The 14002-nt window shown below is 34.4% G+C and overlaps 1 protein-coding gene across 2 annotated transcripts in view; it reads right to left on the bottom strand.

The window, feature by feature from the left end:
- zbtb46 (zinc finger and BTB domain containing 46) overlaps positions 1–14002 on the bottom strand; it is a 156329-nt gene that overhangs the window by 43884 nt on the left and 98443 nt on the right. For both annotated transcript variants that reach the window (XM_039735307.1, XM_039735308.1), the window contains exon 3: positions 3291–3566. In XM_039735307.1, the coding sequence (XP_039591241.1) occupies positions 3291–3566 (276 nt within the window). The remainder of the gene's footprint in view (positions 1–3290; positions 3567–14002) is intronic.

Here is a 14002-nt window from a genome sequence, read left to right as displayed (position 1 = left end):
ATCCTTCTCAAGTACTGCTCCAGTCTTTTATTTCAAGTATCTCTGAATTTTACAGCAACCTTGCAATACTAAGAAGTTGGCTTGGCGTGGTCAATCCCTGCTGTGCACAATTCTATTAAAGCATCTCACTATCCTTTTCTCACTGCCCACCACTGTTAAGCTGCTATAGTTGTGTAATCTTCTTACTATGAGAAAAAAAAATTACAACAACCACCAAACACTCAGGCGTATTACTTACAACCATGCTATTGAAGAGTATGTGCATTTAACTTTGCAGCAATGAATCAGATTAAACATATTTAAATAACGTCATTAAGACAGGCTACTTTTTTGTACTGAAGTATAAACAGTGGCAATTTTCTAATAAGTTTACAGGAAAAACAGAAATAATCTAAAATAATCTCATAATATCAAGAAGTGGACAGGCAACACAAATAAAAAAGAACTTCAATAGCTGGCATTAAAAATAAACATAATTATCCTGCACTGGTTATGCAGATTACTATATGAGTGACAATTACAATTCAAATTTTAATTATATATTATTGGCAGGGACAATACTAGGTATCCCAGCATCATGCTTGAAACAGCTATTGACTGTTATTAGAGTATTAAGGCAACAGAATCTTACTTTGGCTCATATCAAACAGCACAATGAAAAATATTACATTACCTGAAACCTAAATGGATAGCATTATTGTCTTCTATTTAATGTGGTCACTCATTTATGTCTTGCAATTAAGTAGACATTTCCCCCAAACCCCATCCCCCTGCCTTTGGTAAACATTTTCCAAATGAAATGGTAGGGTGCAGGCATAATACAAATACTGTATGACAAATACCATTAATGAGGTAACTGCAACGGTGGAGTCTCAGATGACTCCACCAACATCCCAATATGACTCAAAGCAAGCAGCTTTACCTACCTGATGTTGTTAATACAATACAAAAAATGCAGTTATGTTATGTGGTGCATTTCTAGACAACTACTTTGGAATTGCACACACTGTAAAAATGTAATGGATCGGCGTATGTATCTGCCAGTTTTCCTCTGCGACCTCCAGATTTCCTCCTAAATGCAGTTTGATGACTGGTGACCCTTTGGCCCAGTGAGAATGTCTGTAGGTGTTCACACAAGTTTGCCCTGTGTTAAGCTAGCCTGGTACACAGTCTATGTTTGGTCCTTGTCTTGTGCACCATACAGCTGGCCAAAACCCCAGCTCTCTGCAACTGTAAAACTGAATTTAACAGGTACAGTAAATGGATGTATTGACAAATTAACACTGTAAACAGTATACCGTACAATTAAATGACTTGCATTTGTTTTTAAAATAACATTTGTTTTTCCAGTCATACTCTGATCCTACATTATATCAAGTTTTTATTTGTTCAAAAATGGCCAGAAATTTCACACAACCTCCAAAAATTAGCAAGTGAAATAATATGTTTGCATATTATACTTTCCTGGTATAAATCAAAAACTGACAAGTTTTGAGAACTATGTAATATTGTGATGCGATAAAAATTGCACAATCAATAAACAGTTTACTGAGTGGTACTTTTGCAGAGCTGTATGTGCACCATATTCACTTGATGCAATACCATTCCAGATTTAAATAATTTTGAAAACAACATAGCAAGTGCAGCATTGTTTTGATTTTCCACAATATATCAGCAGCTTGTTACTAAACAAAATGGAAAACAGGCCACATGTAAAATAATTCTACCAAAATAACAGAAAAAGAAAAGTGTCTGAAGAATATTTTGTTATACCTAAGGTGAAAGAATGAAATGCCATATGTATAGAGAAAAAGGGAACAGAGAAACAAAGCTAATGGTGTTTGCTGAAAAGTGTAATAAACTAGTGCCATAGTCATAAACAAAACCTAAAACTTTAAAACAAATTAATAGAACTTTTAACACAAATTCGGTTTGTTTATTAGATTGTATCTATAAACTTAAACAATCCAGAAATCTCACGTGCTGTCATTTATATTCAATGACCTGTGAAGTCAGGTTTAGTCCAATCCTGGACATCAGTCCAAGGCAACAGCGTAGAAACTGCTAAATAATAACTTAAAAATGGACACCCCTACAGAATTCAAAATGGTTTGGGAATGCACAAATTATCTAACGACATTCAAAAGCAACCTGAAAATCTGGGCTCAAAAATATCCAATACGAGCCAATAAAGCAAAAACTAAAGAAAAATGTAAAGAAATTCTAATTGTAACATATTTAAGGGGCAAATTGGGAATACAAGGCAAGTTTGTAAATACTCTGCTCAAAAAAATTAAAGGAATCATCATAGTCTACCACCAAGTCAGTTAAGCTTCCAGGATATCAATCTGTTCAGTTAGGAAGGATTAGTGATTATGAATCAGCTTCCATGCTTTAGTGCAAATGAATGTGACAACAAGAGCACTTGAGAAGCAACAGTAAGATGACCCCCAAAAAGGGAATGGTTTTGCAGGTGGTGGCCACAGACAATTACTCTCTCCTTATCCTTCCTGAGGGATTCTTCACTAGTCTTGCATTTTGCTAGTGTTCTTGTCACTACTGGTAGCATTATGCAGTACCTGATGCCGATTCAGATTGCACAGATATTAAACCTCCTCCAAGATGGCACAAGATGGTTTGCTCCTGCAAAAAGGTTTGCTGTGTCTTCCAGCACAGTCACAAGTGCAGATACCAGGAGACGAGCTGTTACACCAGGAGAGCTGGACGGGGCCATAGGAGGGCATCAACCCAGGAGCAGAACTGGTATCTACTCCTTTGTGTGAGACAGAAGAGGAGGAGCACTGCCAGAGCCCTACAAAATTACTTTCAGCTGGTTACTGGTGTGCAGGTTTCTAACCAATAAGGACCCGAAAGCCTCTAGTGGGACCTGTGCTCACTACCCATCATCATGTAACTCGACTGGCATTTGCCAGAGAATACCATAATTGGCATCTCCGCCATCGACACCCCATTCTCTTCATAGATAAGAGCAGCTTCACACTGAGCATATGTACTATATATCAACTTCATAATAATTTTTGCAAATGTTTAAACAATTTCTGCAAGTCACTGTTATGTTTTAAGTAGAAATACAAGCTAAAAAGCTTCCAGGTGCTCAGATCTTTCTTTTTCAATGACAAACAAAAGCTAATTAAAGTTTAAAATAAAAAACAAAACCATTTCATACCAAGTTATGCACCATTGTTATGCAGTATATTTACTCAAAAATAAACAAAACAGGTAGTCACATTGGACAGAATTAAAGATAAATGTAAAAAATGTAAACTTACAAGACAAAGAGTGGGTACCCTTAGGCAAGTACTCAAAGAGCAATGGGTTGTCATCTCCTAGCATTTCTGCTCGAAGGGATAACAAACTGTTTTTGCTCATGAGTGCTGCCCTCAAGTTGGCTACAGAGGTAGCTTGGCTTGGAGAATCTTCCTTCACGGAACTGAAAGACTGTGGCAGGTAGCTTGAATCAGGTCCTAACAATTCTTCTTGCTTTACAAAGAAATCTAAACGGTCACCCCGACTGTCTGAACTGTTGGGTTCCATTGCATCTGCACCTGAAATACACAAAAATGTTTTGAAAGTCATGAACAATTTTTAATTTAAATCTTTACTTATGTTATGCACTTGTAATGTAAGAACATATAAATACATGGTCACAGAAATCCTCTCTCACCTGTTCTATGTTTCACTCAAAACAAAATCTACTGCCAACATATTGTATAATGTTTTAAAAACCTCACATGCTTGTGGACAAACATGAGAGAAGACATTTGAAAGCTTCATCACACCCTCCAATATGGCAGGCAGGTAGGCGCACCTGTAGATGTTTGTGTTTAATCTGTCAACACTGAAGGGAATTCCTGACCTCAGAAGGACTTCAGAAAACATTTAAAAAAGAATTATGAGCAAACTACTTTTTAAAAAAGCATCAATGGAGGTCTTACAAATGTACAGCTTTAAAACTTTCTTAGCCAACTACATTTTCACTCATGCCCGATGACAAACTTAACTATAACCTCAATGGGCTGTTTTCAGCTAGAGGCTTTGAATCGGTGTAAACTGCTTCTGCTAATTCAAAGTAAACTTTATGCATAATTACAAATTAAAACACCAATCACTGATAACGAAAAAGGACATTTAATTGTCACTGGCAATGTCAACATATTAATGAAAATTTTAAATTGTACTAAGTAAATTTCAGTATCTGAACAGTGAGTGAAACATGAAGAAGACAACTTATGGTTAATCACTTTTTGAGTAATATTTTGTGTATTTTTCAAGAAAACATGTTTAGATAGTTACATTTAAAGTTACATTTAACTCTTGGTTGATGTCAATTTCTAAAGAGCAATATTTAGAATGATTTTAATTTGAGTATTTCATGAACTATAAATTTTCATTATCATCTATACATACAATAAAATCAGCTGTTAGGTTTATGCTGTTAATCTCATAAGCAAAAATATTTCAGAATTATACATGAGCCTTTGAGCATAAGTAGGAGGAAAAATATGTAACATAAAACCAATTTAATCTAGTTCAGGGTCACAGGGGTCTTGAGCTTGGGAGGGAGGCAAGAAAACACTGGGCAGGGTGTCCAGGAAAAATACATGTTTTGTCTAATTTCGAAATTCACTGTATAAATTAAAAAATACATAATCAAAATGGCATATAAGGTTATGTTATGAATGAAGACTATTGTCAAAATGTCTTGACAATGTTTCTGTTTTTTTCTCTTTAAAAAGGGGAGAATGGTTGTTTGAAGAATGAATAACAATAATAATTTTGTTTTTTGCACTGGATAGGATAATAGTGACCAAACTGAAAGTAAGAAAGAAACATTTTTTTATTAATACATTGAATAGATGAAAAAAATTAATAAATGCTGCCAAAACTTGAATAATTACTAAAACAGAAAATTCCAAGCAAGTCTGAATAACAGCCATATAGCTTGAGTAAATATGAATAATTTATCATTTTACAGTTAAGCTCAAAAATTACAATATGTATAATAAAAAGGCAAGCATGACTTATGTCATGTATTTAGTTATAGATGTAGAAACATTCCATGAAATAGCTGGATGAAAAACTTGCATTAAGTAAATGCACAGTTATAGTTTATCAAACTACACAGCTTTCAAACATACACTTCATATTCTCATCTACAAGACATTCACATATTTCATTAAAGGTGAACTGGCATATACTGCCTTTCTCGCTTCTACTTTTCTCAGTTGTTTCAATATGAAAGTACTAGCATTAAATCTTGAATTTATGATCCTTTTTCAGGGCTATAATACTGTTATAGTGCATGCTAATGAATATAACATAAAAAGCAAATGGTAAGTAAATGTGGTGAAATGCAGCATGCCAAAAGTCTTTTACTTTTGAATCAGTACTATGTACCTTATTAATTTGAAATATTACATTTCATGCCAGCCTTTAAGCTCAAAGTAGAGTTTAAATTGATCATCTATTGTTTTTGCTTAGTAGATAGTGCTATATTTGAAATAAGAATATTATCTGTAAGCCATGACTGCTTCTTTACAGCCTTGATTTATGCCACTTTAACTGCAGCTAATTATAACGTAAAGACAGGCTGTGCTTTACCCACTAGTTAGGGTGAAGGGCTGTTCATATACACTACTGCATACTTTTTCATCTACGAATGTAGTCCCTGATGAGGTGATTCAATCTGAAGTAACTAAAGGAGCTGTGGAAGCTCAATGACTACACAACACCACTCAGCTGCCCATTATCAAGAATCACAGTGACAAACAAACCCACTCCTCATACAGTGGAAGTGCCACAGCTGGAGTATTTAAATATAGAGCATTACCTCAACAAAACTGACAAAGGCTTTTACCAATTTCTTTGCTGTCTTGATGATGGTATGGGGAAACAGAGACCCAGTATTGTTGCTTACAGACAACACTGATACATTCCTTGCAAATTTTAAAAACATTTTAGACTATTCTTAAAATGCAAAATTAGATGTTTTTATAATTTGAATAGGACATCCTTTTCCCACTGCATTATAACAGGCAGACTTCAGTTTTTTCCAATTGAATACGAACAGATGACGATCATTAAGCAATATACAGTAATGTAAGATATGCCACAGATTCTTCAGTATGTATTATTACAACATCTGGTAATACTTTGCATATTGGTATAAATGGATTAGGGGTAATGGTGGTTCCAATACTAAATGACTGATAGGCAAGTATTTTATGGTCTAGTATTGTGTGAGTGTGGGACAGTCTAAAAATATGTGGCCAAGAAAGGCAAGGGCCTGACAACTGAGCTCACAACTAGGGTCTTGGCTTCTGTATAATTAAGATAACCAGTGATAAGTCAAGTATGTTCAGTGTAGATTTTAGATACATTAAAACATGCTTTGCAAACTGATGAAGAGTGTCTTGCCATTGGCAGACATCCATTTCCGATCAGAAATTCTGACTGAACTTTTCAGGAGATGCCTCATGTCATTTTAAGGAGTAACTTTATGAAATAAAGTTGTAGAGTTATAAAATAAGCCTATAATTTCATTATTGAAAGTCAGCATAGCTTCAATTGAAAGGCTGGCAAAAAATGATCAAAGATTTCTAAATTATCAATTTAGAAATATCTAATGGTGCCAACGCAGAGAATCTTCAATGCATTGAAAACTTTGTCAGTATACATAAAAGAATAGCAACATCTCAGATTTAGAATGCCTTCTACCACATTCTACGTGAGGATTAAACTACTGGATTCCTGCTAAAGTAACATTATTTAATAGTACAAGATGGTGTATTAAAGTATACTAGGGGGTTCTGGCCCCTGCTGGCTTCACTCTGTCACCTGCGTATGGGAAAGCAGATGTTCAATTTAAACAGATTGTTATTTTCATGGGAATTGTAACATATGCATAATAGAACTATTTTACATTATAGCGAGTAATTAACCATAGTAAAAAATAGTAAAACATAATAAATTGAAAGACAATTATGTTTCATGTTGCGTTAGAAGTATTCATTGTGTCATACGTTTTCGTTCTGTTTGGCTTTGGAATTACCAAGCAGATACTTTTTAAACTTACACTTTTACTGTAAAACTTCAGTAAAAACAATATTTGGAATTAACTTTTAGTCAATATTGCATTGAATTTTCATTCCTTGTTTGGAGTTACATCGTGACCACACAACGTATAACTTCCCGTGAGTGAATATTGTTTCTCTCTCTCTAAAAAATAAACAGTTTTTCGAATGTTTGTCCCTGTGATTTGTTAACTGTCATAGCGAAAGCTATTCTAACGGGAAACTGTAAAAGTTTTAATACGAATGGCATATCAAGATCTCCTTTGGTGTCTTAATGTTATCCACAAAAGATGTACTACATTACCTTTCTTGTCACCTGTTAAAATTTTACATGTCAGAATTGTTCGACCAATTTTGAATACAACTAATCTTGTCCTATTGCATAGCCCATCACTCATACATAAATTACGCAATAACATTACGATACATCCTTCTTTCAACAGTAATTCGGCCTCTGGAAGACTGGATGGTGTTAACGATTGTAGATATTCTACGGGATATTGTAAGTTGAGGTTTTCATCTTCCGCATCATGACCACAAACTATTTCAGCATAGTCTACTGATACGCATTTAACCAATCTACCGTATAACCGATCGTCAATTTTCACGTTAATTCATTTGACTTTATCATTTCTTGGTGCTAGGATTGCCTGTGTACTCATTTCTTCTGTTGATAACCCTTCGGGATGAAAATCTTCAATACGATTTGGACATAATAAGACTTCTTTTATTGGAAACTTAAAGTGAGGAAAACGTAAAAATTTACAAGAGCTGAGAGCGCAGGAACTGGTGTCTGACAAAAGCATTCACACAAATGAGAGGCGACGGGACAGTGGGTGTGGGCCGTAAATGGTTGAGAGGAGGACGGGACTTGAAAAAATCTTTTGGCAATAGTCTCATCTCAAGATTTTCTTTTATAATAGAGAGACATATTTGTGACATAGTAGTTAAAGTGGAAGTCAAGTAGTGCCATGCCCTCCAAGCTTTAGATCTTGCAATAAACATTTTGTAATATGACCAACTGCAATAAAAAAAAAAACCCTTGGTTATATTTGTATTGTTTCTATCTCTCGTGGCACACATTTCCTTGTCATCATGGTTGAATCAGAAGGTACAGCATGTATCCTGTCTAGATCAGGTATCAAAGTAGTGCATAAGCCTACACACATGCTGCATGCAGTCCTTTTCACTACTAAAAGCAGTGGGGATTAAATTTGGAAGATGTTGGTCATAAAGTCTTTATTATCTGGATGTTCTTCTTTTTAAGTCTGCATATGCTGGGTTCAAGTCTAAGTGTCTGTTAACCCTCCCAGCAAACAGTTTCAAATCCATGCCCTTTGACGTATCACCAAATAGGGCACACCATACATCCAAAAGTCAACCCCCACCTTCCCCCACCGATAATCCTCTATTGAACAGTTGTTGAAATATCGAAAATTCAATTTCATTTTCACATCTGGTGGGTAAACCACACATAACCCACTTATTAAAAAAAATGTACACTATAAATACCCTTAATTACCACTACAAATTAGTAATTGACGAGTACTCGTAATAGTATTACTAAAATATTAATACAAGAAAAAACTTCTAGTATTTGTTATTAGCTGCATGAATTCCCAAAATCACAGCAGTCATTTAAAACATGATCAAGCCAATTCATCTACCTCAAGCAATTATACATATTCTAATTTTTAATTATAATGATGCTAAAGAAAGGAAAAAGCAATTTTAAATTGATAATAATTCATAAATTAAAAATAAAAGAAAAATATGATAGATAAGAGGATAAGTAAAAGAAGTGAGGGATATATAAAAGAAATTAGGAAACACATTGAGTAAGAAGACATGAATGGACTTGTAGTAAAATTATCAGGAGACAATATAATTAAGAATTTCTGGTAAGAAAGTGGTGGAAAAAGTAGAAAGAAAATGAAAAAGGAGGAAATATTGTTAAACTATGGCTGAGTCAAGCATTTCAACTAGAAATCACCCTAAGTGAGGCGAATGCATAATTTTTTTCTTTTATCTTATAGTTTGCTTTTTTTTGCCTTGCTCTTCTTTTTCTGCTTGTTCTCACTCTTGTTATTTTCATCAACTTAATGTACCGTATTTATCATCTGCTTTACTGTTTGACTCATTTAATAAGAAAGTAAAAATTCATCATATTAAAAAGTAAAAAACTCATAAATACTATTAGATTATACCTCAGGTCACAGCAGTACAGATTAAAAAAGTGTGACAAAAAGGGACAAATTAAATGATGATCTGATAAACTGTGATCAATCCCTTTTCAGAATCTTAAAAGTTCACAAAAAAAGATATGCGAGACTTGGTGACATACGTACACACAAAAAAATCCAGGCAAGTGAGAGATGTACACCACTTCTAATTACAGGTAACATGTAGGAGGTGAAGTGGGTAAAATATATTTAAATACCTTTATTACTGGATCATTTGTGCTAAATTGACTATGGTTACAGCTACAGTTTCTGGCAAGCACTTCTTAAACTCATCTTGTTTGAGCTTCACTGAACTTTTCTCCTTTCACTTTGCTTCTGCAAGTGACCTTCATTTGCATAAATCAACACGCCTCATGTCTTTGAGATACTGTCAGCCCTGTGGTGAAACAGGGGACGTAGTGCGTAAGGATGTCCCAGTCGTTTGAGCACTATTAATGACAACTATCAATGAGAATTCAAGCAAAATGACACCTTTTATTGGCTGACTGAACAGATTACAACATGCATCCATAATGGCTAACACAGTACAAGACTCTACTATTACTGACTAATATCAACAAATACAAAAAAATGTGTTAAACGTGTTCATTTCATTTTTTTTTATAACATCATCCAATTTCAATCAAATCCATCAAAACACTTTACAGAAACGGAGTTATTTAATTTTATTAGGTTTGGGTTTTTTTACCCCTAAATATTCTTATATCAAAATGCCTTACTGCCACCTTTTCAGATAAATGAGAAATAATGTTTTTTTAAGTGAGTATGTGTGTGAGTGAGTGAGTAAGCAAGTGAATGACTAAGTCAAAGTGGGAAGTGTCCGGCCAAATCGGGAAATGGCCAATATCGCTGTAAATTGACCAGCCAATGTCCAATTTTTCTTTAATTTCGAGATTTGGCCAGCCAGTTTGCAAAATAGCATGGGGTGATCGGCCAAAGTCAGAAGAAAAAAGGCATGAGCAGATTTTGGTGGGTCTATATAATTTCATACTTTATACAATCTCTTTACGTTATGAATATCCATTATCACTTGCTGCAACAAGATGAACTTTTATGACATTTCGAATTGCACAACAGGTTCTTATTTCTACATTTGCAGCAATTTGTTGCGCACTTAATAGTGCAATTGCATCAAATGTAGCCTTGGCCACCGGTCAGTGATTGGGAAGACGCGAAGGTTTGTAGTGATTTTTCTTCTGTGCCTACAGATTCCAGTGTGAGCAGTTTCTCGTGCAGAATGGAAAACTCACTTCTTAATCTGCATCTTAATTTTTAAGCATCTTCACACCTTGAGCAGACAGTCTTACATCAGCACATCGAATTTTGGCCACGGATTTCTCGCCACTTCACAAAATGGCCAGCCAAAGTAGCATATACACTGGTCATTTCTAGTAATTCGGACTTTGGCCACACCTCTCAACCAAACTGCGAAATAGCTAGCCAATTCGGGAACTTGCAGAACTTCGGGTTTTGACTGTAACATATACACACATACCCATGCAGATTTATAATTTTTTTTCTCTAAAATAGTGTTTGTTTCATTTCAAACCTTCATCTCTCAAAATGGGAAATGATAGAGCAATTCTGTAGCCAAGTTTGGATTTAGCACTTGCAAATCTATAAAGAATACCTAAAAGTTTTGACAGGACCCAAAACATTTTTTTTGTTATCTGCCTCTGTGGGCCTATTTGCCCCTCTGGTAGGATGACTCATTTGCCCACCTATAAGTATCACAAATACACACTTGACTTTCTCAGCCTCCATACATTATGTCTTGCCATGATCCTCCAGGTTTATTTCTACCTTTCAGTCAAGCTCTTGCTATAGTCTCACCTAGCAGCATTCTATGGAACCCTAATCCTCAGGTAATTTTTTAAATGTCCAGGCAACCCCCAGGAAGCCTATCCATCATAATACATAACAGGGATATGTTTCTCTGCTGTAAACGATTAGGCTGAGTGAGTTATATAATGTTTCACTCTCATTGCTTTTTCTTATACCCCCAGAACAATTACCTATGGGGCATTCTCAATAGACACGTGTTACCACACCTTATCAGTTTTATTGGAGCAAAAATATTTGCAGTTACAGTCAGACTTTCCTCCATTTCTGGAACATTTTAGGGCCCCAAACTTGGTCTACTAACAGAGACAGATGAGGAGGATTGTGATGAAATCATAGTTTATCCAGCACTAAAATCAGAGATTTGAACTTGTTTGGCTTGTTCTCAGTAATCTAAATATATGCATAGTCAAATTCCTAAAATTAGTTGTCATCATTAAAACTTCTGTGAAATCTCTGTTAAATCTGTAACTGATGGCAATACATGGGATTTCATGAAAACGTCGCATTGTGATTCTTGAAGAAGCAGTGAATTTCTGTAAGGAAGTAATTCCTCTCTTATTAAACTAGTGTAACCAAATGATTAGGTATTTGTTTCTTAAATTAAAGCACAGAGGCTAAGTAATAATTTTATATGTGACATATTACGGACCTACAGGCTCTTCAGCACAAATCACATGGTGCAAAAAGAAATTGCAACAAAACAACCCCAAAGGGAGACAGGCTCCACTGGGAAGCACCAAAACAGCACTCAGTAATGAGGAGGAACCAAGTCCTATGACTTACGAAGCTTAAACACCCTATGGCAATTTTCCTGGTAACTTATCAGCCTTTTCCTAGATTTGGTTTTTAGGCAAAAAGTTGCTGCAGAGATTCAGAAAATATATATTAATTAACCAAAAGATGAGGATACTCCAGGAAACGTATATTACAATATTCTGTTATGATTAAATGTGAGCTTAATATTGATACAAATTTATTTTACAATAGCACATGGGGCATTATATTATAGCAAATAGATATATATATTGAGTGTCTAGTCACAAATGAATTTTAAATCCTGCAATCATTTTCTATTAAGCACAAAGTAATAAAGACAAGATCAGACCATGAAAGAAAAAAAAAAACTGCTATGAGAGATACTAAAAAAGAAAATGAGAAAAACACAGAGACAGAGAGAGCGACTGAGAGCTCAAAGATAAAAAAAAAAAAAGCCGAGATAAATTCAGCCCTATGCTGCTATGTAAACCAACCCACTGTTGCCATGTAAAAATGTAGATCTCAGTATGGAATATAACCGACTTGACTGGATATAATATACAATATGTTGTATGTTACAATAAATTCCATGTTTTCTTTGTACCTCAGCTTTTGAAGGTGTTTACTATGAAATAATCTACAAAGATTAGTTGTAGTGTCTTTGGCAGCTACACACACTTACATGGTGCAATGAATTCATATTTATAAGGCTTGGCAATGATATGTTAGCATTTTCCATGACTAATATCAGTCGTGAAAGCCAAATTCAACATTTTCTATAAAAACTCAACACTTTTCAAAATTCATATTGTAGTACGATAGTAACTGTATTAGAGCCTCTTTTAAAGAAGACGACACAGATAAATGATAAAGTTAATTAAGCTGGGGGAGCTGGATTTGGGTCATGGGCATGGGGTTAAGGCATTAATTAAAACAGTAACCTTTGCAAGCTTCAGGAGGAGTCACAGAGCAAATCAATGTAATAGATTTCTTCTTTTTTTAAACAAAGAAGAAGAAGAATACTATTAAGCAATTAGCTCATAAAAATGTTTCTTTGAAAATAACTTAAAAAAAAAAAAAATCAAACTGATGATCTTAGTCAAAGTGAATTATAATTTTAACTTGATTATGATATACACATTGAAATTCTGATTTAGAGATCTTTTCAATGGCACTAAGAAGAAAGCAAACAAACAATCAATCTAAGCAAAGCATTTGTTCATAAGGTTTCTACATGCAACCACCCCATGTTTATGCATCTTTTCCTTTTAGAAATAAAGGTCTTAATACCGGTGATGTATTCTCTAAAGAGTTTCTCAATTTAAAGTTGTTACCATGGTAGCTAGCATCCTCTGGCATTAAGCATTCTCTACACAAAACATTTTTACAAAATTAATTGTTTTGACAGTATGTATAGTTTGAACAAAGATTACAAAACAGAAACTTTCAAAATAATAACAGGTTTTACATTTTTCAACAGCCCCCTAACTGATGTTTGACTCACGTTGTCCTCCTTTGTAAGTCGCTTTGACTAAAAGCATTCGCCAAATGAATAAATGTAAATGTAACAGTAAAATAAATAAAGACTAACAGCCATCATAGGACACAAATTTCAAGTGACTATTAAACATTAACATGAATCAAATAAAGACTGCCATGAACTACAGGCGTCTTTTCTAGGTAGCAAAATATCAGACTTACATACTGTATTTGTATCCAGTCAAATAGTGTAACCATTGTATTTTAAGTGTTGATTTTTTGTGACATTAATTATTACCAGAACTAATACATGAACACTCGAACATTAAAAGGGACATAATTATGTCATTAGAATGTAATTTCTGAACCTTACAAGCATTTGTTCCACTAAACCATTTCTTTCATGTGATTTTATTAAAATTGGTCCTTTTTTCAGTTTACTCAAGTTGCTTCAAATCCCCATGAACAGTAGTAAAGGCTAAAATTAAATGTCAGAATATTAATTATTTTTTAATTAAAGGTATAATGTGGGAATATCTTTTTCATCACATTATACAGTGTAAGTCAATTAATAAGCTTCTCTTA

Source organism: Polypterus senegalus, chromosome 14 (assembly GCF_016835505.1).
Source record: "Polypterus senegalus isolate Bchr_013 chromosome 14, ASM1683550v1, whole genome shotgun sequence".
NCBI lineage: Eukaryota > Metazoa > Chordata > Cladistia > Polypteriformes > Polypteridae > Polypterus > Polypterus senegalus.
Note: the sequence above shows the minus strand (reverse complement) of the source record. Positions and strands in the feature narration are given on the sequence as shown.